The 25,724-nt window shown below is 42.1% G+C and overlaps 1 protein-coding gene and 1 long non-coding RNA gene across 2 annotated transcripts in view; one reads left to right on the forward strand and one right to left on the reverse strand.

The window, feature by feature from the left end:
• Positions 1-16,407, forward strand: part of LOC147192805 (uncharacterized) — a 35,718-nt gene extending 19,311 nt beyond the window's left edge. Inside the window, exons 2-3 of the long non-coding RNA XR_015103167.1 lie at positions 16,113-16,207; positions 16,297-16,407. This is a non-coding gene — a long non-coding RNA (uncharacterized LOC147192805). The remainder of the gene's footprint in view (positions 1-16,112; positions 16,208-16,296) is intronic.
• A 223-nt stretch (positions 16,408-16,630) lies between these two features.
• LOC147192807 (transmembrane protein 235) lies at positions 16,631-24,496 on the reverse strand. Its single transcript, XM_086133177.1, has 4 exons — positions 24,039-24,496; positions 22,187-22,264; positions 20,979-21,116; positions 16,631-18,588 (listed from the first exon to the last, which is right to left on the reverse strand). Exons 1-4 carry the CDS (start codon positions 24,208-24,210, stop codon positions 18,347-18,349), a joined length of 630 nt encoding a protein of 209 aa, XP_085989303.1. The 5' UTR covers positions 24,211-24,496; the 3' UTR covers positions 16,631-18,346.
• Between the last annotated feature and the right edge of the window lie 1,228 nt (positions 24,497-25,724).

Below are 25,724 nucleotides of genomic sequence, written 5' to 3' on the forward strand. Positions count from 1 at the left end.
AAAGCTATGGACTTACTCAGAAGTGCTTTTGTGATTTCTGGTTCTTTAGAATTACACTTGCAGGCTGTTTCACTGAACGGTGTTATTTTTGATATGTTGCAATTAGTTTCGGTATGTATGGGGGATAAAATGCAAATGTGCAAAGCAATCCACATTGCAGACGTTTTTGTGGATCTTTTCATGATAGAAGTTCCAACCAAATTTAAAAATAAAACTGCATTTGGAGACAGAATTTTCAGAACAAAAACGGCTCTGCTATTGAGCCAATGTTTTTAAAATGGACAAGGCCCCCCCTCAAAAACAAAATGGTTGACTCCCCGTGTCTTTTTGCGCATGGGTTTTTGACTTTTTTGTTTTTGCGCGTCTACGTGTGATCGAACAAGTTTCTTGTTGCTAGGTGACCGACTTCAGGAGCTGCTTTTTCAAAACATTTAGAGTTGTGCGATCGAGCTCATTTGTTGGTGGAAACGGCCACGCAAAATGACTGACTCCATGTGTATTTTCGGGCATGGGTTCGTGGAACCTTTTTGTGTGTCCGCTCGTGATAGGAGTGCTTCCCAAGTTTCTTGTTGCTAAGTAAAACTGCCTTCAGGGACTGAATTTTCCCAACCGTTGTGATACAATGAAGCTCATTTCGGCCACTCCAAACCAAAACGGCAGACTTCCTGTTCCTTTCTCAACATATATTTTTGGGACATTCATGTCTCTACTCATGTACCATTGAACTAAGTTGGAACTGGCCACCTGAAACCAAAATGGTGAACTTCCTCTTGTCTTTTTTCGCATTGGTTCTTGACTTTTTGGTGCATGGACTTTTGATAGAAGTGCCTCCCAAATTTCATGTTGGTGAGTGAAACTGACTTATGCTGCGAATGAAGGCTTCCAACCAAAACCTCAGACTTTCTGTGTCATTTACAGCATGTGTTCTTGAGTCTTTTTTGTGTGTCTGCTGGTGGTAGACAAGCCTACCAAATTTCACGCTGCTTAGTTAAACTGGCTTTGCCAGCTGAATTTTAAAAACAAATTGGAATCCGTTACGGATCCTTTGGAAATTGTTACTTCAAACCGAAATAGCAGACTTCCTGTAACCTTTGCAGCATGGGTTCTTGAGACTTTTTGTGTGTGTCTTTTTAGGAAAGATGGACCTAGTAATCCTACCTGCTGTTTCTAAGTGAAACTAGATTTGGGTTGAATTTTCAAAGACAGACAAAGTTTCTCTTTGATGTGACTTGAAATTGACAATTAGCCCGTACCGAACTTCATCCAGAAGAGGAGGGGCGTGTATCGCATGTCAACATAATTGCGTCTGATCCTGTTCACCTAACATGCTCCTCGTGACCTCAGCATGTCGAGGCAGCGTTCTTGTGTGTGCGCGAGTGAGACGGTGGCAAGCGGCCAAAAGCAGCTTCCCGCTCGTCTCTCCACTGGCTCAGCCTGTTTACAATTCCACAACTGCCGGTTGCCATGGAGCACGGTCGTCAATGAGCTCCAGATGCCAGATAGCACAGAGCGGGCCAAAAGCTGAGTCATCACGGGCCAGTAAGTCCCACCCACCCCTCCAGTCCAAAGCGACTTCTCCGGGCACACTCCTCCTGCTCCGCCATACTTTGGGATTTACTGTTAGACCTCCAAGAGCACCCCGCCCCCAAACCCCCCTGCCGCGTAGATATTCACTTTTATCTGCGTCCAAGCATGCAAGCTGACGCTTCATCTGTGTTAGTGTCTGCGCCACTTCAGATGCTTTCCAGCTGAGAGAAAAAAATGCAGATGGGAGGGGGAGGTGGGGGAGAAGGTGAAAGAAAACACACTCAAAAATGTATCAATAAAAGACACTGGGATTCGTTCCAGAGTCCAAACTGCTGTCATCGCACTTGGCAGCTAACCGGGAGAAGCTAAAATAGCATTTGTTCGACATCATCGCTCGGTGCTCCGTCTTGACAAACGGCACGAACAAGATGGACTCAAAATGCCTTAAACCGGTCACCAAATCCAAGTACTTAGTTCACAAAAAGTCGGTCTTCTCAACCACTTTCTGAATGGGACGCCACCCACAGCAGCGTATTCCTGAAAGTCCTCCATTGAAAATGTTGACGCTCTCACCCAGAAATAAAAAAAAAGAAGAATATTTCTTCCCTCGCTGTTCCAAAATTTGTCAAAACAACATCAAAAACGTCCTTTGCTTTTTTTGTTGAGTGGGCGGATCGCAAGCAGATTGCATTTAGGTCATGACACAATGTGGTTAGACACCCCCGTGCACTCAGTGGCTTTACATCAGATCGCAGTAGAAGGTGCATGACAGCCATCGTTTGCCATGTTCACTATGTGTGTTGCCAAGTAAATATAGTCCTTGCCATTTGCTAGCTCGGGGTAGCGGAATGCCATCCCACAATAGTGTGTGTGACTAGACTGTTGACCTGTTTAAATATTTCGTGAAGGTTGGCAAAATGTTTTAAACACATTTCTTGTTGGGCAAAGTGTAATCGCCATGGCAGCCATATAGAATGAGGCTTCAAAATTGTGAAAATCAAGCCATTGTCTCTGTTCAATATGCTGAAGCCACACCCATGCACGTTTGAGCCGTGAAATATATGCTTGCTGGAAAGCCTCCCATGGCTGGCAAATATTCCACCGGGTTTGTCGCAGGGCAACGACGAGGCGCTCTATAATGGCCTCTCCAGCTCGAAGCCCCGGTCCACCTGCTGACTTTTTAGTCTGTCTTCTTTTTTTCCCCTTTCTTTTTCCCACCTTTCTTTTCACGGGGCGAAAGGCGTTAGCACTCATGGCCAACAACGAGACACTCTCAAAACCACCACGCGAGTGGTCTATCAAAGGGGAAGATGCGTTTTAGCTCGCTAACTGCATATCGCAATTGCAATGGATAGATGCTAATGCAAATGGAGGCGCTCAAATTGTCAGTTCATTAAAATAAAAAATAAAAAAAAATCTTCAATCACGGAATGGTAAAAAATATTTACAACTAAATCTACGCAATTGGGTATGAGGTAGTTCTTAGTCTTTGCATATTTTCAGCGTATCATTTATTTGGAAACAAATCTCTGGAATTGGCCACTGAACTCTGAGTGAGTGTCATCGACAGGTCGAATGGTGACTGGAAGAGTCACAGAAAGGAATAGAACTGTGGGTTCCTTGGGCAAGCAAAACAAAACAAAAAAAAATAAAAATAAAAACCCCTGTTGTGAATTTTGCCATTTATCTCCTTGTGCCAAAGCAGCCTATTGAAAGATATAGCAGTTATTTGCATTCAAAAGGTCAAAATAGGTTCACCTGTAAAGATTTTAATACATTTTAGCTTCATTCTGAATTTTCACCCGAACTTTTTTTTTGCGATTAGTAGATGTTTTATGACATCGATGAAGCTTTGCAGAATGCTCCAAAACCTGTGGGAAACAGGGTTTTTTTTTTGGCCAACGTTTTGGTTCGAGGGAGTCCCTGAGTGCCCTCTGGACATTATGTAACTATTGTCATGCAAAGCAAACAAAACAAAACAAAAATGTCAGCTGAGCAGAAATCCCGAACAGACTCTCAGCGCTGTGTCGGGAAACACCCTGTGAGTCACCGCGACAGACGAAGTCTTGGAAGGCTCTCCCATTGTGAAGTGACGCCTTTCTTGTTAGCGAACACTCGAGTTGCGCAAACAGAGTCCTGGTTAGCTTCACCATGGCAACCAGAAACACAGAAGCCAATGGAGGCCATAACTAAAACAATACTGGAAGCAAATGCCCGCTTCATCTTATGACCATGGCTGAAAAACACATGGCTTAAGCGCTTTTTTTTATTTAGTTTTTTGCATTTCTAGGGTGTTTAAGAAACATTACGAATAAATTCCCATCTTTTGCATTGGAAATTATTTTCTTTGAAACCGCACTCAGTCATGATAAACATGTCAATATTCTAAAAAAACATTGAACATTGGCTTCTATTGTTATTTTCCATGAAAAAAAAACAACCCCCTCCCAAAACACCAAGAAAAGATCGTTTTCAAAGCATGCGCTGAATCTTAATCTCAAAATTTAAAGCACTGTCCATGTGATTCAAATATAACTGTATTATGAATATACTGTCTTTATATTCCTATAAATATATATTATTATGGTTAAATAGGAAACAATTACACGTTTTAGTGTTTAAAGTAACTTAATGAATGGAGCTTTAAGATGTTCTTTTATTTGAATGTAGTATTAATGTTCAAACCGTGCATAGTATTACTGACCCTAATATTAAATGTTGTCGGGCGGAATCTATACACCTCCAAAACCACTATTTTTCCCGGGGGGAAAAAAAGCATTTTTTAAATATTTTTTTTTTAACAAAACAGTGTCTAAAAAAAAAAGAGCAATCTATTTCAACTCTTCAGCTGGGAAGTACAATTTTAAAAAAAGCAGACCCACGTGTTGACTGACCAATAGATTTCTAAGTTTGGACATTTGGCTTTTTATCCTAACAACGATGAAATGCTTTTTAGGAAAAAAATCAAAAAAGACATCTGTCTTGTTTGTACCAAAGACTTATAGCCCTACTATGCTACTGCATTCTTGTGTTGGTCACGGTGGTGGTACTTGGAGAGACTATTGCTCTGGGCGTAGTGCGGGTGTGGCTACTGATTTACCGTAGATGGGGGGCCTAACAGGCAAACCTGTAATTATGAAACACAGTAACGAGCAGGTTCTTGCAAGCAACACTTGCTAGCAAAATAAGTTGAACAGGTATGGCTTTGGCGGAGTTGTTCTTGACAGAGCGCCAGGGTTGGTGGTCATGCGGCCGCTTCGTCTGAATTCATCCGTGATGTAAGATAACAGTGGAAGTGATTGTCATCATTCCAGGAAATATATACCAAGTGACTCGTTTGGGGTCATTGAACTAAACAAATAAATGATCAAATACAAATACAGCGTTCTAAAATGAAATGGACTTCTTATTGGTTGAATTGTGTTTGATCTTGTTTTACAACACTACCACTGGGGAAAAAAAATGACTTGGGCAAATGTGCTTGTATGCTTAACAATATTTGAAGAAAAACAGCCGGGCGAGGAACAACTTGTATATTGAAGCAGAGAAGCAAAGCCTCCCTTCTGCTGAATCTGTGAATCAGCGGCGCGCCGCACTTTTCCTCTGAAACACTCCTCCACCTCATGAATTGCATGAGGGAAGCGAAGGGCTCGTGCGCTTTGTGCTCTCTTGTCTTCCTGCGGTGGACGACGGGGGACTCTGGGATGTAACGCTGCTTAAGATAAGATGAGATAAGGATGACAGACTTGACGTTGATCCCTGTTGCATGGTCAGTCACCAAGCAAGGATGCAGCAGTATTGTGCTCACAAGCTAGCTTGCTCGTTATTTATTTCACCAATTGCAGGGATATATATATATTTTTGATTAAATTATTGAACATATAAACACAACATATTAAGAACATAATGAGACTTTGTTGTTACAAACGCCACTTTATTCTTGTAATTCAGTGCCAACTATCGCACCCACTGGCTCTAATGCGGTTTTGCTCTTTTTCCCATTAAAATCCTGTGAATTTGCATAATAATATGATGAAAGGGTAGAAATGGAAGGTGTAATTGTAGTCGTAAGTAGAGTGCAGGTGATTATTGAAGACCATTTCCAGCAGGTTGAGTCATAAACTACATAAGGATCACTGCCGAGTGCGCCATTCATAGATTTAATAAAGCGCTCTGCTACTCGCGTGACTCACATCCTGCACTCTTGCATTTTATCTGGAAATAGTCGCAGTTTCATACCACCCGGGTGTCGACATCGGTCAAGAAACAGGAAAAATTAAACATTGCGAATTGGCGTCAGAAAAAATGCTGTCTTTCAACATGTCTCGCAACCAGAAGTGACTGAATGAGAGTAACCCCCTCCCCCCAATAATCCCGCCCCCCCACCCCCAAAACAGCCCCACATGTACTTGTAATGGTTCCGGAACAGAATCATACTCTAAAAATATGGACTCAGAATAGTTTGGAAAGTTTATTATACACAAATACACAAGACCGAACAAAGGACAACGAATGACACCGGTTAAAAAAAAAACAGGAAAAAAAACGAGTCAAACCAAAAACGCTTGCAAAAGGCAAGCAAAGTTATACCGTAAATAGCTGGTCGTAAAAAAAAATTAAAAAAAGACAAGAAATAAGACAAACCACGACAGATACAAAACCGAGACGATATTTACACAACAAAAATACATCCAGAATGCAAAAACCTGGCGAGAAACTACGTGGCATAAACCGGAAAACAAAACAAAACGTTTAAACAAAGAAGATGAACAATAATCCAACCAAGGCTCGGCAGTCCTTATGTATAAGCAATGGTGATGTGCAGCAGGTGTGCCTGTTGGAGGGAAGGCCCTCCTCTGCCACCTGTTGGAGACACACAAAAACAGAATCATGGCATTAGTGATGCTCTTTTCGTAAAAAAAAAAAAAAAAATTCAAGGAACTGACTGAGAACTCTGAGAAACGTGAGTCATTTGCTTGTGGCACGTCAGGAAACCCTTCACACATTACTCACGGCACGGCGCGCCCGCACCGTATTTTTCACCTTGTAGTCATCATCTCATATCCCAGTGCAGTAAATTTACAGGTTTTTGCCATCGATATTGATGATAACCGATCTCGATTAATCGATGACGGTCATTGATACGTCCCTCGCTTTCCCCTTTGGCCTCGATTGCACTGGCTCCACCCCCCGCACTGCTTTCAGCCAATCACATTTGGAAAACTAGCTCATTCAATGATATTCAGACTCAGACTCACAGACGGTCGGAACTTGTAAATCCATCGACGCAGATTTGCAACACAACCGGAGGTTTACTAATCGCTACAGTCCGTAATTGCATAGACTTCAAAACCATACAGGCAGGTGTAGTGCTTTGCAAGAATGTAGCAAATCTGTCGCTGTGTTAAATGGATTCTAGCAAGTTTCATAAAATCTTATTGTGAGACCTGGACGGTGTCTGTGATCTCTCTTTGGGATGAGTGAGTCAGCGCTGGGAGCCGCTGGAAGGTGGAAGAAAAGCTTGGCCATGTGTCCTTGGGCTTGTCTTCATTTTGATGCCACAATATTTCGCCGGTCGTTTCACTGTTACGAGAGGTGGTTTGATGAATTTCCTGACCTGAGGAGGAGAATGTTTGTCCACCCACGTTAGCCCGCACTTTGGTTTTAAAAGCAACTACTGCTCAAATAGCATGCTGGGAGGAGCACAAACAACCTATTCTTACCAATGTAATCATGAGTCCTTCATTCATCGGTACTCCGCATGTGCGTGTGTGGGTCAGCGGGTTTTATTTCAGTCAAATGCATTAATCAAAGGAAACCTTCTAGCAATGCGGGCAGGATAGAATTACATGAACACGGGACTGCTTCAATCCAAGCAACATTTGTGAAATACAGCATGTGCAGTGGTTATGCACAGCTACAGTGAGATCAAGTACTTGAGGAAAATTTGGTATATTCCCGCGCATATACGATTTCAAGACGTTCTCAAACTTTTTACACCAAGTACCCTTACATCCATCCATTTTCCGGTCCGCTTATCCTCACAAGGGTCGCGGGGGGTGCTGGAGCCTATCCCAGCCGTCTTCGGGCAGTAGGCGGGGGACACCCTGAACCGGTTGCCAGCCAATCGCAGGGCACACAGAGACGAACAACCATCCGCACTCACACTCACACCTAGGGACAATTTAGAGTGTTCAATCAGCCTGCCATGCATGTTTTTCGAATGCGGGAGGAAGGCAGAGTACCCAGAGAAAACCCACGCTGGCCTGGGGAGAACATGCAAACTCCACATAGGGAGGCCGGAGCTGGAATAGAACCTGGTACCTCTGCACTGTGAGGTCGACGCGCTAACCACTGGACTTACTGGGCCGCCCACACCAAGTACCCCCCCCCCCCCCCCCCAAAAAGCCTTTTAAAAATATCTTTTAATCCTTTCATGCACCCTGTAACCCGATAACATGATAAGCTGTCCACTGTAGTAACCACTGTCCCCGAGTACGTTGAGTAGTAGTCTTAAACCTGCCGCACACCATACAATGCGTTCAAAACCGACTTATAAATCGCATAATCGAGAAAAAAAAAACCCCGTTGGAGACTTGCATACTGCACATTGAGCGATTTGATCTATGGACACCCAGTGATGTTCCACACCGACCCTATATAGACTTTTGAGCCTGCACATACAGTGTATTGTACTTAATATAATAAAGGGACCCCAGGTATCCAACCCTGGTGGGGGGGGGGGCGCAACGAAATTTGAAGCAGGCGGACATAAATAGAGCCCCCCCCCCCCTTCACCTTGTACAAATTGCATTTCAGTTCTCCTCAACAGGGAGCATTGCTTCAAAAATGGCATCACCAGCTTGAAAAGTGGATGATGTACTCCGTCCATACGACATTCACACCTTGTCAACCTCAGCACATTTGAGAGCTGCTCATGTTCTAACTTAACAGTCAGTCCAAATTATTATTGTGATTCAGCGGTTAAAAACGACACAAAACATCCTCTCGGTCGACTGAGAAGAGGGAATAGGAAGTCACACGACAGATGACACCCCCCCGAGAGGAAAACGGATGATGATGATGGTGGTGTTCCTCTAAATTGATATATTGCCACTAGTTTACCGGTATCACGTTTAGTCACTGAGACGTCACTCTGCATCCCTTCATTGTCTAGAATTGGGTAAAGCGATTGTTAAAGTTCACAATCGAATGTATGACGTAGAAGAAAACACCTGCTTTTTAAATAACAAATTGGAAAAATATTTCGCTTCACATTTCTCGTAGCAGCTCGTAATAGGGAGAACGTGGACATCGGTGTTGTTAGTCGATCGTCACCATTTACATTTTTTTGCATTCTGTGTTGTTAGCTTACTGTAAAAAATCACCAGCTCCAGAAATACAAATGCTAGATTAAAATTATTTTGAAAATGCGGTTGAAACGAGTGCTTTTGTGATTTTTGAATAGACTGAACGGAGTTTCCCATTTTAATTTGCGCTACTGCGCTATATCGACTTTTAAACGATACTCAAATTGATTGAAACGCACCAGTTGCACCGCATCGCACCGCACAAACAAGAAAAACACGCAACGACTCCCGAATGTGACTTTCATCATTTTAGTTTTTCTCTACTCATCACTGACCATTCAAGACACAACAAGTCCGTCACACACCTCATGACACTTTGGTGACGCCACAGTGGAATTTGCTGCATCTCCCGGAAAAGAAATTGCTGCAAGACAAGATATTTTTGGGTTTGTTTTGCTTTTCGACACAGTCATCAACTCCATGACACATCCAGATGTTGTTTATTTGTTTTTGTTTTGTTTTGCTGTCATTTTTCAACGTCAACAAACGTGAACTCTTCTTATCTGAGCTCACGTTCCTGCTAATCGAGATAACCTTGCTCAGAAGTGCCATCCAATGTCCACCACTTTTTCCAATAATGTGGGCACCGTCGCACGCTCATTTGCCTAAATATTTTTTTTTTCGGCCAGCCATGCTGACAGCACACCTTTCAAAAAAAAAAAAAAAAAGCATTAAAAACCAGTTTGACACTACGTCCCGCTTAAATGACTCTCCTGTGGGAAGGAATACGTTTTTCCATGACGTGTGCGTTACATGAGCTCATGGGCAGTTAGTGGAGTCTAAACACTTGCAGCTGCAGCGTTTAACGCTTTCAATCGTACAAATTGAAACTGCTCAGCATACACTTTAGCTGCAATACGTAGAAATGCAATCGATCTGATATACAGAAACGTTGAGGCCGGTTTATTTAGAAAACTACTAAAAATTTCTGAAAGTGTGTGTTTGCCGCCAAATACCACACAGTAGTCCGTCCAATTATTTATTGATTTATTTTAACCCTTTCAGGGACAGCGGTTACTACAGTGGACAGCTTATCACGTGATTAGGTTACAGGGTGCATGAAAGGGTTAATCATCGAAAAGTTAAGTATAGTGAAGTCTCAAAATGGGGGCTCTCCAGCTGTTTGGGTTGTGTACAGAGCAGAATTGTTGATAATCCTCATGCTCATGAAACGCTGAATTGTTTGTTGTCACCCTTAGTTGAAGTGATTTTCAACCATAAAACCAAGAGAATTACACTTGCCATACTCGCGCGTATTCTTTATCCTCTATGAAAAGTATTTTCTCTGTTTGCTGAGTCATTTACAGTGGTTGTAAACTGTTTGTCTCCGTTCTACTAGAACTAGAATGTTTGGAATGTTTTCATGAAGAAAAATCTGATGGTTTGCAGTTCCCCTTATCAAAAACATTTTCATTATTTTTTTATTAGAATGTCTGAATACTTCACTAAAGGCGCAGAGAACAAACATCCCAAGTATTTTACTTGTTGATGAGTCACCGTGAACTTTTAAGAGCACAGGTGGCAAACACGAGGCCACGCGGCCTGATGTGGTTCATGAAAGCATAATCTCACGTGTCGGCTTCGTGTTGCTAAAATCTGTGTTCCAAAATTGCAATTTGTCTTCATGTATTTGTAAATATTGACATATTCCAATCATTTTTTAAATTCCCTTATTAAAAAAAAAACTCTATCTAATCGTTGAACATGTTTTTTATTTTACTTCTGATATGAAAAGTAGTCATCCATCATCTCTTTGTGTCTCTGCAACTGGCCCGTGACAAAAAAGATTTTGACACACCCTTTCTTAGACAAAGGCTTTCCAGTAAACGACGGTGCTATCACCGCCTTATCTCAAGGTGTGTTCGAGCTGCTGTGTCATGGGGGACTGATCAGGTGTGAGGGCTTTTTGTGGCTTTTTACGGTCACTGCGGCTTCTCACAAAGATGGCCAAGTGTCGGAAGAGCGCTTTTATCGGAATTCAACTGCCCGATGAGGAAACGGAAAGGCGTACTCAAAAAGTATCGAGACGCATTCATCTCATCAATCAGCAGTTCGACGAGGTCACCCTGAATGTGAATTCTTTCTCCGGCCAAGACTTTTTGGACAATTCTACCGCGCGCTTTCAGGTCTTGTTTGGTTCCAGGGGAAGTTCCATGGAAGCTTGCTTGGATGGCCTGAACTCGGGCCCAAACACCATCAAACATGTGGTGAACTCGATAAAGCCTAGTTCAGCCACCTTTCAACATCCCAGACCATGAATGTTCTTATTTTGTTTTTATTCTTGTGAGAGACTTCAGATCTCTCCAAAAGTCGATTAAATCTTTTGCTGTGAATTAGACATTGTGGGTTGGATGGTTGGCTGGATGGATGGATGAATAGACAGACATAGATCCGCTCCTGTGATTGGACGGTCTGCGTTTTGCTTCTTGTGTCTTAGCCAGAAGGTGGTCCACCAAGTCCGCGCGACACTGCGCCCAAAAAGCCTCATCTAATTTTTTTTGCGAGGCAGATGCAGCCACGCGCGATTGAATTACAGACATCCGATAGAGCATCTTTTCTTTTCCCTCGCGCGGTTGAATAATTGTCCGCAAACGGCCGAGAAGTGGAGCTCAATGAACAGGGACGGATGCCATTTGTCCTGGCGTCCGATGTGAGAAACCCAAGCTCCTCCGGCGTGAGGTCATCGTCAGCCGAGCGCGAGTGGATCGCATATCGGCAGGGGCGACACTTCCATTTTTTAATCTGCGCGCACGCGCGCGCGTCTTTTTGTGTCTCGCGTTCACATGGACGTCATTTGCACTTTGTGTTTTTGCGCTATCACATGTCAGGGGCTGTCGCCATTTGTCAGCTTCAAGGGTGTGCTAGCGCAGGCATGTGGCTTTAGCATTAGCTTTAGCAGGTCACAGACTGACTCGATAGACGGATAGACGAAGAGAGAAAGCGAGAGACCACTACTGCGACGACTTCGACGATGACCAAAAAGACTCCAACCGTTACTAATCCTGTATCTTACTTCTACCGCCATGACTGTCAATACTAATGACAGCTGTTTGAGCATTTAATCCCATATCCTCCACATCCACCTGTATCATGCAAGACCAAATTTGGGGAGCGTTTATCCATGTTAAAATGCTAATTCCTCAACCCCTCAGAGTGTATTTTTTGTCCATTTACCCATCTTTGAGCATTCCTGCTCATTCCTGTTAGCTAAGCAGCCACTCCGCCCAATTCCGGAGAACGGTACGGATAAGGAAGATCCAGCAGGTGTTTTTCCATTAATAGGAGTTTTTCGGTTGTGCGTGAGATGTCGACGGACCAGCCCGAGCACTTCAATGCGAGGGAAAAACAGGGCGCCGATTATTCTCTTTTACGCTACAACTTTGATGAGGCTGTATCTGTCTTTTCAAGCATGTCAATCCATTATTCGTTCATTTTTGATGCAATACCCTGAAAGACAGCGATCGTTATCGCCGAGAGCCTCGATATGCAAATCACGCTTAGTGTGCAAATCAAGGCAAAATTCTGAAAAATAAAATGAGGTCGTGAACAAAATATAAAAACAGGTGATGTCAATTCAGCGTCGGAAATATCAACATATCAAATACGAGATCCAATTCGAAGAAACTGATTGTCATTTTTGGACTCAGCAGCCCCAAATTATCCAGAAACGATCAAACATTTTAACCAATAACCTTTACTTCATTTTCTTTACTCAGAAGAAGGCAAAAAAAGTCCCTGACCTAATTTATGTGATTTCCGTTATCTTCTACTTGATCATGGTGGAGTTTTATTTCTATTTTTTTTTAAATGAATTTCACAGGAACCGTGGCCGCCTGCCAAGGCCACTAATGTGGAATCGTAAGCCTTATACAATGATTTCCTCTTTCCAAATAACCAGACAGATTAAACAAAACCCGGCAGTTGACCGAAAGATCCTCTTGACAGTCACATGGTTGATCATTAACTTAACCATGTGAGCTCAAGTGTGTTACTGTGAGTGGAGCTGAGCTCATTTCACCCTGTGAGTCAGTCGATGAGTGAGGGTGACTTTTTCGTCTCAAAACGACTACCTCACCGAGTTAACCTCGTCACAGCATTGCCCGGAATTTAACAATTGTGTAAGGCTGGGTATCAAGTACTATTACCACATGACGCCACAATACTTAAAAAAAAAAGTAATTGTTTGAACCGCTTTATCACATCCTCCGTAAAGTACTACATTTGCTAAGCACATTCGTCACCGCTGTTTTTACCCACAGTGCCATCTGCTGGTTCTGGTGGGGCACTACTCCGCATGCCCCTTCTCCTTTGTGAGGGCGAAAATGCTGAAGGTTCGTGTTGCAGTATGATGAGGCAGCACGGGGTTGTTTTCGGGCTCTTCCCGTCTTGACTTTAATTTTGCTTCTCAAGCCGTGCCAGTTCGAACTTGTCCTGTGGGTTGGCGGCGGGCGGTGTTGTATTGTGGATTAAGACTGCACATAGTGAACATGCTTCTGCACTGTTTGTTTTGACAGCAGGAGTCACACTGATGGCGCTGCGTGACACGGGGGATGTTACACCACGGCGCATGGAAACATGGCACCGTTGTTTGTTGACTATTCTTGTCTGAGCTGGAAAAAAAAAAGATGTTTTTCATATTTTCATGCGCCGCAGACCTAGCGAGTCAAATTAAATTTAAAATAAGTGTATTTCCCAGTAAGCGTGTATGTGTGGTTGCCAAGACCTGCACGGGTTCACAGTTGCATTCGCGTTTATTTTCACATTGGTGACGGTCCAGTTTTTAATTTCACGACTACAATTTGTTTTCTATTGAATCATGATAAAAGTACAGATTTTTATTTTCCCACAGTGAATAGCAGTGTTAATTTTCAAACTCTTCATAATGTTACCGTGGCTTTTTAAAATTTTTATTTATCCAGTCCATTTAGTGTTTTTTTTGTGTATCGCATAAATGAGTTGGATTTAACTTTTAATCACTTGATATTTTTGAATTATTTGTTTTCAAACATTTGCGATGCAATTTCAATTCAAGTTTAATTAAACCATTATTTAACCACTACTATTTAAAATGCAGTGTTAATATTCAACGAGCGTGAGAATATTAAATCTACGTAGGAGTAATGACCCTGTCTCGGTTTCGATGAACACCTGGCATCCAACGCCACGGTATTTCAAAGTTTGTCATGATGGTGGCCCTCGGAGAGCAACACATAAATATTTTTATGAGATGGTGAAAAAAATATGTCTCAGAGAGAGCGCAGTGTTGTTACGTTTTGCCTGTGTGGTTTTGTTGCAACGTTCCCACACTGGAACCGAAGCGATTGAAAACCGCTGTGTATCCAAACATAACCTTTGACCTACATTCCAGAAAGAGTACCTGGCACTTGTCGTGGAAAACTTTTACAATCAATAGCAGGACATCCGTGTACATGAATGGTAGCCAAAAGAAAGCTGCAGCTCCTGTTCGATTAAGTGACCTCAAAGTAGATGAGCTCAATGTCACCGTGGCTGTACAGACACGCAGGATGCCAAGGTGAGTAGCAAGTCGAAAAGTCTTCGGCTGGTCAAATCCATCCTTTATCCGGACCGGCGACACCCTATAAAAAAAAAAAAACACAAGCGAGCGCAGCGTGATGAGAAGATGATGGGACGCTGACACCTAGTGGATTATGGGATGCCCGTCCAGAGCCAGACGATCAATTTGATTGTCCTAGCGCGGCCAACAGGATGATTAATCACCCGGGCCGGCAGGCTTTGGGTAATGACTTTGCGATAAGGTCTGTGTAATCTCCCGTCCATCAAAAACAAACCAGGCGATTAATCTTTACCGCCGTTGTTTAATTGTTAATTTGGCTTGTTTATGGGCCACGGCCATGCGGTTTCCCCACACTTTCCCAAGAAAACGCCATCAGGTGTGACGGTTAAAATACAGTTGTTGTTCCCGGAGTGACTCTACTTCAGTTTTCATTCGAAATATTGTCATGAGAGCTGCTGCGCTCTTTTACGAGGGAGGTCTCCGTGGAGACTTTTAGCTGTTTCACTTAATTGGAATTCATGACGGTGTCCTCTGTTGTAAAAATGAGCCCCCTGACAACTCTTTTTAACACCTGAGACGACGGCAAACTGGCAGTGCTTTCTTGTTTTACCGCTGGGGTGCCTCCTTACCTATGTTGTTGCCTAACAACAAATCCTATTAACCACTCTTTTGTCAAGAGAAACATGGGTCGTCATGCTGAGTGCCACCTCCGATCCAGGAGTAGAATGTCCTTGAAATGTGAAAATAAATCAAGGGAAACCACAATGAAATGCAGACATCAGCGAATGTTAACAAAAGTTTTAAAAAATTCTGGTGTCCAGTCTTTTCGTACATATCTAATTTTATTTCGCAGTTTGCGTTGATCATTTTTCCACACTGGCTCCCGAAGCGGTTAGTGTGAATTAGGAAGAAAGAGGGTGTGAAAGATGCATTGGGGTGTCAAATGTGCTGGTACCAGCAGATATGGAGGTCGCTTCTCCTTGTGCTCGCTTCATTTAGCCAGAGTAAAATCACTTGGTAATTGGGTTTGGGATGTGGCGCAAGCTGAACTGTGGAGACCAAGTGGAGCTGTGCTTCAACAAAAACGCTACTTTATTGTCTGTAGAAAGAAACGCCCGGAAGGCGGTTGAAGGAGACTTATTAGCCGGTGGATTGATGGTGACAAAGATGGAGGCGAGTCACAAAGTGCTCATTATCCTCTCTCCTCCATTGTGTTGAAGATTGTCCCGCTATTCTCAATGTAGGAGCCGGAAGACTATTCAGAGAGAGTTGCGTGCCCCCACATACCCGATAAATAGAAGAGTGAGCACACAGCTTATGCATTATGTATATTTATATTAAGCATATCTGGTCTTCAGCCTCAGTCTTCAAAGCTGATGAGAGCACTGATTGAGGTCACTGATCCTTCATCATTGCACCTGACATCATTGAATAAATCGTTTCATCTCCGTCACCCATGTGGAAATAAATTCTCACATTCGGAGGAATGAAAAATCACAAGTGACGTTTCATAAGGGCCAAAGTGTGGACCATCATCATTGGATCTTTTTTTTTTTTCGCTTTCTTTAAGAAGCTCCACTAATTCCTCATTGCAACCTCCCAACTGATGTTTTTCTGAACCAAACTAACAACTGTTCGCTCACAAACTCCCCTGTTGGTGCTTTCTGTCATGCCCTTAGATGCAGTCGAAAGTGTTGCCCAGCAGCTGCTCGCCAGCTCGATTCGACAGTCAGCGAGGAGCCTCGGTAAATGTCTTAAGATGATGCAGAAAAAGGTCGGGATCGCTGTCAAGTCATTTTCTTTCTACACATTCTCGCACTTCCAGTACATGCATCCATTTTCAACACCGCTTATCATGAACAGGATCGCAGGGAGTAGCTGGGGCCTATCCCAGCTGACTTTGGGCAGAAGGCAGACTACACACTGAACTGGTCGTCAATCAGTCACAGGGCACAAAGAGGGACAAAGAGCCCCCCCCCCCCCCCCCAAAAAAAAAGCCTGCACAAAAGTCAGGTGAGTGTACCACTCCACCATCAGCGACTACTTTCAGTACATTTTTGTTTCCAAATCAAATAATCTGTAAGGATTGTAAGAATATATAAATTAAAAAATAAACATAAGCTCAGTCAGTAGTACTCCACAGGTGCCTGTTCATATCTTCATTTCCAGGAAAAAAACTAACAAACAAGAAAAATAATTTAGTTTGATGTCCGATTTTATTTAGCACCGACTGCACACAACATCAATGTCCACTTGACCCGTAATTTTCTCATGTTACACTTCAAATAAGTTCTTGTAGTTGACATTAAACACCAAGAAACGTGAGTTACTTGTAAATATTTTGATCATGATTTTCTTCTTCTATGTTTATGGCTGTATCGTATTCACCTTTTGTAGCTGTGATATGTGGCCCAGAACGGTGAAAGAAAAGGCTTTGGATTCGAAGCCTTCCCTGATGTTGTTTCTTTAGTTTTGTAGCTTCACAGAAAAATGAAAACACATTTTGCAAACAAACAAACAAACAAACAAATAACTTTAACCAATCTGAAAGACTGAGAGTAAACATGTAACAATCTATTTCAATAACTATGTTAAGTTACAACATTATCACAACATAAATGCAAAGTGAACAGAAGTTTCTGCATTTGCCGTTAAACACACCAGGAAGCTGCCAAAAAACATGTTGTTTGCACTGACTTTTGGTAAGTCCAGATTTATTATTATTATTATTATTATTTTTTTTTTTTTTACCAGCCAAAACAGTATTCAATGCTGAATGAGAAATAAACCGTGATATTCCACAAGGGTCCGTCCTCAGCCCATAATTATTGCCTCTGAGTAATGATCATTTTAGAGCATTAATAGGAACCAATCTTGCACTTTCAATCCTGCAGCTTTCCACATCTTATTGTTCGGGTTGACTCGGGCTTGATTAGACCTCGATTCACACGGTGATTTCCCATGGTGCACTGAGCTCCACCTGTTTACGTTGCGACCCGATTAATACTGTACATGACACAAACTCATAACACGACTTGTCTCCAGTGACATTTTGACTGAAGCGCAACAATGCTTCATCAAATCTCATTTGTTTAGTTACTACTGTTACCTTTCATGTTTTGGCCTGCTGATATAATTAACTTGGATAGGTGTGATGATCAATATGGTAGAGCTGAAATGATTGTACAGTGATATGTATATATATATATATGTGTATATATATATATATATACACATGATTAAATGTAAAAAAACAAATACATTCAAATGACAAATAGAATTTAACTTTATGCACCATAGTCACATAGAATAAGGTGGGCTTTTGTAGCACTTTTTTTTTTCTTACAGTTATTGACCTTTCGCTAAGACCCATTCCGCCTTGGTAACCGTTGCTAGCATCAAGCTCTGGAAACTGACATTGTCTGCACTCCCTGGAGGAGCATTATCAAATTTTGGGGGTGTGAAAAAATGACATTTTAGACTGAAACAGCAGGCAGAAGGGTGCGGTGCGCAGGTCTTTATCAGCAGCTTGCAATTTGTCTGGGTTAGTCTGGGGTTTTGGAAGCTGGACTATAAAAAAAAAAGGTTCAAATAAATAAAAATGTGGTCAAATGGTATTCTACACAGTACGGTGGGCTAGTGGGTGATCTGCCTTTCAGTTCTGAGGTCGGGGTTGTGTGCTTTCTTAGGGAGAGGCACAACTTGTTTGATTGGCTGGCAACCAGTCCGGGGTCAGCTGGATTAGGCTCCACCTTGAGAAGGATGAATGGATTGTGTTCAACAGGATGGATGCTATGGCGAGAAGTGTAGGACCTCTCATGTGTGCTCTGCTGTGATGAGTCGGTCTGCCTTTTTTTTTAGGGGGTTGTGACTTAACAAAAGGTCAACTGCAATACCCGCAGACTTTTGACATTCACAAAGTGACGGCGATGCCACAGTCGTAGCGTCCTCTCATTTGGGTGATCTTAGCAGCCAGCAGCAGAAGCAGGCCGGCGGCCAGCTCCAAAGCGAAGGAGATCCAAGTCATGGTGAAGGACCAACCGAATGACACCTTCACATAAGCGAGCTCTTTTGGGGCCACGACGCGCTGGAACTCCTCCATGGCCTTGTTGGAGTATTCGATGTAGAGGCTTACCCCAGTCACGGTGAAGAGACCTGGACAGATGACACATGACAGATGGGACTCAACAGTACACTGCATTCCGTACAATGATCCCCTGCCAATTTGCACTTAATTTTTTTTTTTTTACTGCGAAAAATCACCTCTTCACATGTTCCCACCCTACTAATTGGCGCGATAAGACAATATTCAACCCCTAATCCTTTCCTGCTACGTAAAAGCTGCGCTGATCTAAAATCCAAAGCGCCATCTAGAGGGATCTGTGAATCATTACAGTGGTTTTAAATGTCAGAGACAAGCCGGGGTGATTCGTCCATGCCTTGAACAGCATTCTTGACGAATCCTCCAGGACAGTAAACAGTTGGATCCCAGTTGGATGAATATAAATAAATAAACCTTGTTTTTTTTTCATTTTGCATTGATTACTCACAGTTTACTGAATAGCAATTAGCCTATGATTACCCTTTCTTGAAAAACAAAACAAAACAAAAAACATATTCAGCCATCTGTCCTCAATTGCAGGCTAATGCAAAACAAAAAGTGCCGCATTCATTATATGAGTGATTAGCTTTTCCATTAAGTCTGTCGTTTATCAGCGTAATTTTGTCTCTGACCTCTTTTGATGGCTCCATTGTCTTGCGTGACAAATCAAGGTTGGCTTGAATGCAGAGTTACAACTATTCTTTTCAATTTGCCATGAGGGGGCTATTTCATGTGCAGTGGAGTTGTAGGCAAATCATTCTGATGTAGCGCGTGCTTCTTGATTCAATTTTAAAAAATCAAGGAAAGCGATGATTATGGCCTCTCTGAAGGAGATAGAAAGCAAAATTTGATTGCGGTCAGATTCTAATGCAGCTGCTTCAGTTTAAGATTCTTTTTTCTTTTTTTTTCAATTCCCTTTCAAAATACCTTCATGCAATTTCTTCATCTCGGGGGCTACTGACATCGATGAGCCAAACTAATTTTCACCAAGTACGGTCTTAGTACGGTCTAAGTGACAAACGCTACAATGACTCAGTAATACTTTCAAAGAGCTTTGGACCCCGGATAAAAAACAGATTCCGTCGTCAACGGAGACAATGGATATCAGGGTTTTCATGACTATATTAGTAAACCCAATCAAGCGATCATTACCAGATTTTAACCCTTTCGGGGTCATGTTATCAAGGTTACAAGTTATCATTCGTGGTGCATGAAAGGGTTAAAAGGCTTGCAGTCTTTTTGGTGCACGCTGTTCGAGATGTGCAGAGCACAGGCAAATGGGTGCTTTGTATGAAATGAAGTGTTTGTGAGCCGGAAGATGGCCAAGTGAAAAAAGCTTCTCTCTCTGACTGATTTGTGCATCTACGTGCAGTCATTCCCGCTCTCCCTCCCAACAGCCATTTCTCTTGAGTTCCTTTCTGAACAGTGTCTATACCATCGTACTCCGCCGCCGCATGAAGCCTTGCCAGATGAAAGAAAGAAAAAAAATGGTCGATTGCTGAGGGAAACTCATTATTATATGACTATTTAGCAGCACGGCAGTCCTCGTTACCGTGTTTTGTTGTTCCGATTTTGCTTTTCCTCCAGTCGAGCCATAGGGGCCCCCCAGCAAGAGCCAATCCTTTCATCAAAGATATTTATTTTGAAAAGTCTGAGCAGGGCTGGGTGATCACTTTTAGTGATTAACTCAAATTTGTCAAGACACTTATGAATAAATAAATAAATAAATACAAATTTTAGTGATGCTGATTACAAATAAATAAATAAATAATTGCAATTTGGGTGATCTCTCTCTCTCTCTCTCTCTCTCTCTATATATATATATATAAACCTATGTTTGCTCAATCCAGGAATACTGTATAACCTGATTATTGGTGTGAATGAGAGTGTGAATTGTTGCTATGTATATTTGCTCTGCTATTGCACGGCAACCACTTCAAGTCAGCTGAGATAAATGCTAGCTCACCTGCAATCCAAAAGAGGGCAAGCACTATAGGAAAAAAAAACAACAACTACTAAACACACGGATGGAGATTTAGATTATCATGTCAACCGAAATAAACTTGGATGTATTAAAATGAAACCGAAGTGCAATAAGTCAAGTCCAGTTGCCGTGTTTAGTATTTGCAAACGCAGATCGCGCTGTTGTAAAAGTGATTTAGTGACTCAATGCCTCAGTCAACCTGAATATACGCCACCTGTTCACGTTCACTCTGCCTGTAGAACATACAGTCATTATAGCGGGGGGTATTGACAGGGCTGAAACGAGACTCTTGCAACCGCCTCAAGGAGAAAAAAAAAAAAAGAAAATGACGCCGTAGTGCAGCGCTGATGGTGGATTGTGAAGGTTCTTCACATGTAGAAGCATTCGCCTCAGCCCACGCATTACAGTGCTAACGCTGATTCAGAAGAGAAGAAAAACGAATCTGGCATGTGGACGTACTGCAGATGAGAAAGTAGAATGCGGTTCCGGTCAGTAGCTTCGGGCTGCAGGCCAACGAACTGACGAGCCCGAAAATCCAACCAAACACCAGCAGCACCAAGCCCAGTGGCAATATGATGACCACCGCCTTGTGCAGCTCTGAAAACACAGACAATCACAACAGCACGGGAGTCCAATTTGCTCTCGGTGTGCAATCTGAATCATCGGGCTGTTTTTTTGTGCTAATAATAGACAATATGAACGCTCGAAGCAGAAAATGTGATTTCAATGGTCCAGTCACCCACTCTCTCGTTTAATTACCTCTGATGGGAGTGCGAAGGCGAGAGCTCTGCTTTGAATGTCGTTTGTTGCATTTCGGTTTATAGTCAGTAGTTGTGCGCTACTGTGATTGGTGAGGAGGGGAATAAACATGCTCACATCTGAAATGATTTTTTGTCATTACAGTTCACTTGCATCAAGGCCAAATGTCGGCAGTGACTGACCACTTCCAGCAGGGGGAGCTAAGTAGAGCAGTACGGTAAATTGAGAAGGGATGGGTCAATCACGTTATTTGGTGCCTCTGGCGTTCTCATCAGATTTACTCAGTCACCATGAAAATGCAGCAGAAAAACAAATAAGGAGATGTTATTAGGAGCGGCAAAAAAATTAAATAAATGCAGTCTCTGGGATCTTAAAATCATAAATAAAAAGTATCCCTCGGGATGTTGGCCACCTCTGCTAAAATCAGCTACATCTTTCGCAAAAAAACATATAATTCAAGTGTACACCAGAAATGAACTTGTTCATAAATATAATAAGGATTGGGTTAAGTTTTTCATGAGAAAACAAAAAATGACCAGTTCGGAGGATTATGATACGTTTCCTTTCCTTTACATAATTTCATTCAATTGGCTCTGCAAACTATAGCACGTGGATGAAGTGCTTAAATTATACTTTTTTTTTAATGTCCACAACAAGACACTTTACAAATTGAAACATTTTGAACACTGTATATTCTATTTTCATCATCATATTGAATAGTTTGCACTTCTTTGAAATTGCTGTCCATCCAGTCATAACAGGGTAACTGGCCCTCGAAGAAACCCTTGGACGTTTTTACTGACAGAATTTTGTATTTCTGCATTTTTTCCCCCTTTTGTCTGCTTGCCAAGAAAACAAAACAAATATATTTTTTTTTAAACAAACAAAAAAGAAACATGAACACTCACTGAGAAGGTGCCTCTCCACTTCAGTCAGGGCGGACATGTTTGCCGTAAAGGAAGGGATGACCGAACTCTTGTTTGACCCTGAAAATGTTCCAAGGAGAATGCATTTATCGCATTAGTGATTGTGAGAGCCCAACGCAGCAAATGATATTGCTTCAATGGCTCCAATCGCTATCATTACGAAGAACTCACATTGCCCAGGGGAGAAAAAAACAAAACAAAACAGATTTTTGTACGTTTAAGGCGACCTTGATGACGTCGATTCATGGCTCAAGCACCTATTGTGAATTTCAGCTCCTTGTTAGTGAACTTCAGTTGCGGTGTGAAAAATCTTTCAAGGTGAAAGGTGACAGAGTGTTCTCCTGAAATTTTGTCCGAAAAGCCCGAGATCCCAAACATTATTGCGCATCGCATATTTTAACAAAATGAATGGATATCGACATAACGACGATGAATAATTGACTTTTTAATGGCTTGTGTGCAAATGCTTGGCGTCTCGAGCCACCCATTGATTGGGTGTGACTGTATGAAATTGAACAACCAATAAATAAATAATCAAGAAATAGATATTTTGCTCTATGGCTATTTATTTTCATGCATCCACAAGATAAGATAAGATAAGAAAACCTTTATTAGTCTCACAATAGAGACATTCCCAATTCACAGCAGCAAAGTTATGAAAGGAAGAAGTAGAACAACAAAATACAAGTGAGATATTATGAATTTTACCGGACTGTGACCTAAGATCGAATTCACATGATACCGCCCCCGACACTGGATTTCTCCGCTCATGACTTAGCAGCTAGACTTGGTGAAGAGATGCCACTTTCAAGTGACTGCCCACATGGAAGCTCTATCGTGTCAGACTTAAATGGAAAGCAGAGCTGCAGTGTGAATGTTCGGTAAAGTAAAGTTTGCTGCACTCATTGACAAGTGTCATTTTTTAACATCGTTTATATTTCTTGGTCCAATTCTCCTAATTTGTGAAGGAAAAAAAAAAGTATGGCTCCTTCAAAGGCTTGGCTCGGATGATAAAATGGCTGTCTTTTAACCCGAAGGTTGCGACATGGAGACACAGATCATAACGGCGATAGACCGTATCCTGGAGCAAGACACTTAGCGCCTGATTTTTCCTGATGCTGTGTGATCAGTGTGTGAATGGGCTTGCATTATCACGACAAAGTGTCTGCTTCTTCGGTGTGCTTCGAATTCATGAAGGATGAAAAGCGCTGTACAAAGTGATGTCCATTTTAAAAAAAACGTGTATTCAAGGTTGTCGTCATGATATTCACTCATTCACTTTCTAAACCGCTTGTTCTCACTCGGGTCGCAGGTGGCACTTGACACGTTTTCTGGCCACGCTCTCAACCACAATGGAGTTTTTGCAGTTGTGTTGGCAATTTCTTACTAGGATTCCTGTGGCGTCCGCACAATTGAGGAGGACCTGTCAGGCGAGATTAGTGATTTTCCATTCTTTGTTTTCATCTTTAGCTGCGCCTTATTTCTATCAAAAACAATATTTGAAAAGCCACTGATGTACACTGCCCCCATCCTACACATATAAGACAAGAGTTTTTTGGGGTGGAGGGATTGACGTAGGGTTTTTATGGTAGATGCCGCTCCTGACTCCAACATTCTGTATTTTTCTGAGTCTGGCCATCTTTCCCTCACAGGGGCTTTGGTCTTGCATCCAAGTACTGATCACAATTCAACTGTCTTCGTTCCGATCAAAACCAAATCAAGGATTTACATTAAAGCAACCCCAATACAAAAACGGATTTTTTAAAAAACTTTAAAAAAGGGTGGGTTTTTTTTCCTGACATGCTTTATTGCAGCAATCAATACGTGCACGTACCTTCATTAATTCTCCACAGTCCAGAGTAGGAACTCAGCTCCGCGGAGTCAGTGTAGTTAGGCTTATTCACATCGATAATGTACCAATAATCAGTTCCGATTGAAACGGCGAGGAAGCAAAAGCTGAGCAAACCCGAACAGCCGGCAGAGAGAACCACCAACCCGTACCCCATCGCGAAGATGACAATTATTCTAATACTCCGCACATTTTCTGCATTTGTAAAAAAAAATTAAATTAAATTAAATAAATAAATCAAACGGGTAAAAGCTCTCCACGCCGCCCGTTCCTTATTCCGTCACTGTTAGTCCGTCTCGACCGCTCTGAGTTTATCGCAGAATATTCGAAAGAAAAGAATACTTTCTGGTCACTTTCTCCGCTAAAAGATAACAACTGGAGATGCTTGTGTAAGTGAGGAAGACACTGACAGGTGATTCACCCGCAGGCAGGGTGAACAAGCGCATATGTAGAGATTTGTCAAGTGCTCCGAAAAAGAAAACTCGCTTCCGGCTTTGCATTTCATAATATAAGTCAAGGGTATGGTTTAGTAGTGTAATTTATTTTTGTACCTCCCGCTTCCGGTTTCGATGTACGCCATCTAACAAATCAAATGTAATCGTTGTTGAAAACGGAGTGTTTCTGAAACGGCTTCCTTGCGATATGACGTGACTAATATAAACGAAGCAAAACCCATCATACACCCATCATAGTGCTTTTTAATCACACTTTTTTTTTACCCGTTATACTTGCCAACGGCGACGTAGCTTGCCAAGTCGTTTTCGATTTCCAAAAACTCACCGCCTTGATTAGTCAATGTACCAGTAGGTTTGTGTTTTTTGTAACGCACGCACCCGGTCCACTTGTTTGTTATATATGTATATAGTCTTATTTTTGTTGTTTTTGTTTTATCCCGAGACAAAGCTAAGGCAAAGGATGGTGTAACACTGCTTTGTACGAGCAAGTGAAAAGAGGAGTAAATAGTGTAACTAATGCACATCACAATTAACCTACTTGTCAATTGGCGGAACTCTGATAATCTATGAGGTGAGTGTGCAGATTTTTAACATGAAACACTGTAGCATTACCAAAGTAGTGTCCTTTCACCTAAGTGACGTTGTGTATACTGTATTGACTCCCAATGTAGAAAGTAGGGAGTAAGAGGAAGTCAATTGTTGGGAGAGGAAAGTGATGTCACGTGCTTCTCAGACAAATAATGATCAGTGCAGCGGGGAGGAATTGAACAAACACGTCTCCAGTTGCGGGGTAACTTAAATGCACCTTTTAAATCTGTATTTTACAACAAAAGCCCAAGGATCTTGTATTGATGTGAGCAGGAGGAAAGAGGAAGTCTTATTTGTTTTCCCTTCTAAAAGTAAGACGTCCGCCTAATGAGCAGCGCCAGTGCCTTTGGAGACCATTACAATCGTTTGTGTGCGTGTTTTGAACACATAAGTTCCGACCACTTACCCAAAGAAGTGTTCCTCAGTGAGAGAAGAGACATTTTCAGAACAACCGGGCCAGTACTTGAGGATATTTTGAACCCATTCAAATGTATTTCTTATGGAGCTCTTGCAGGGAAATGAAAACCTTCCCTGCCAAATGGTTTTCTCATGCTGCTTTCTCATTTTTGAAGAAGAGTGGTGTGAAAAAAAAGAGAGAAGAGTTGTTATAGGAAATTTGCATTCTGCT

Source organism: Hippocampus guttulatus, chromosome 16, assembly GCF_054856545.1.
Source record: "Hippocampus guttulatus isolate MCC_2025c chromosome 16, RoL_Hgut_1.0, whole genome shotgun sequence".
Classification (NCBI taxonomy): Eukaryota; Metazoa; Chordata; class Actinopteri; order Syngnathiformes; family Syngnathidae; genus Hippocampus; species Hippocampus guttulatus.

Coding starts and splice junctions, on each gene's coding strand:
- LOC147192807 (XM_086133177.1), bottom strand. CDS start 24,210: ATGGGGTACGGGTTGGTGGTTCTCTCTGCCGGCTGTTCGGGTTTGCTC. Junction 22,265..24,038: donor ACTGTGGAGAATTAATGAAG/GTACGTGCACGT, acceptor GAACATTTTCAG/GGTCAAACAAGAGTTCGGTC. Junction 21,117..22,186: donor AGTGGAGAGGCACCTTCTCA/GTGAGTGTTCAT, acceptor CTGTGTTTTCAG/AGCTGCACAAGGCGGTGGTC.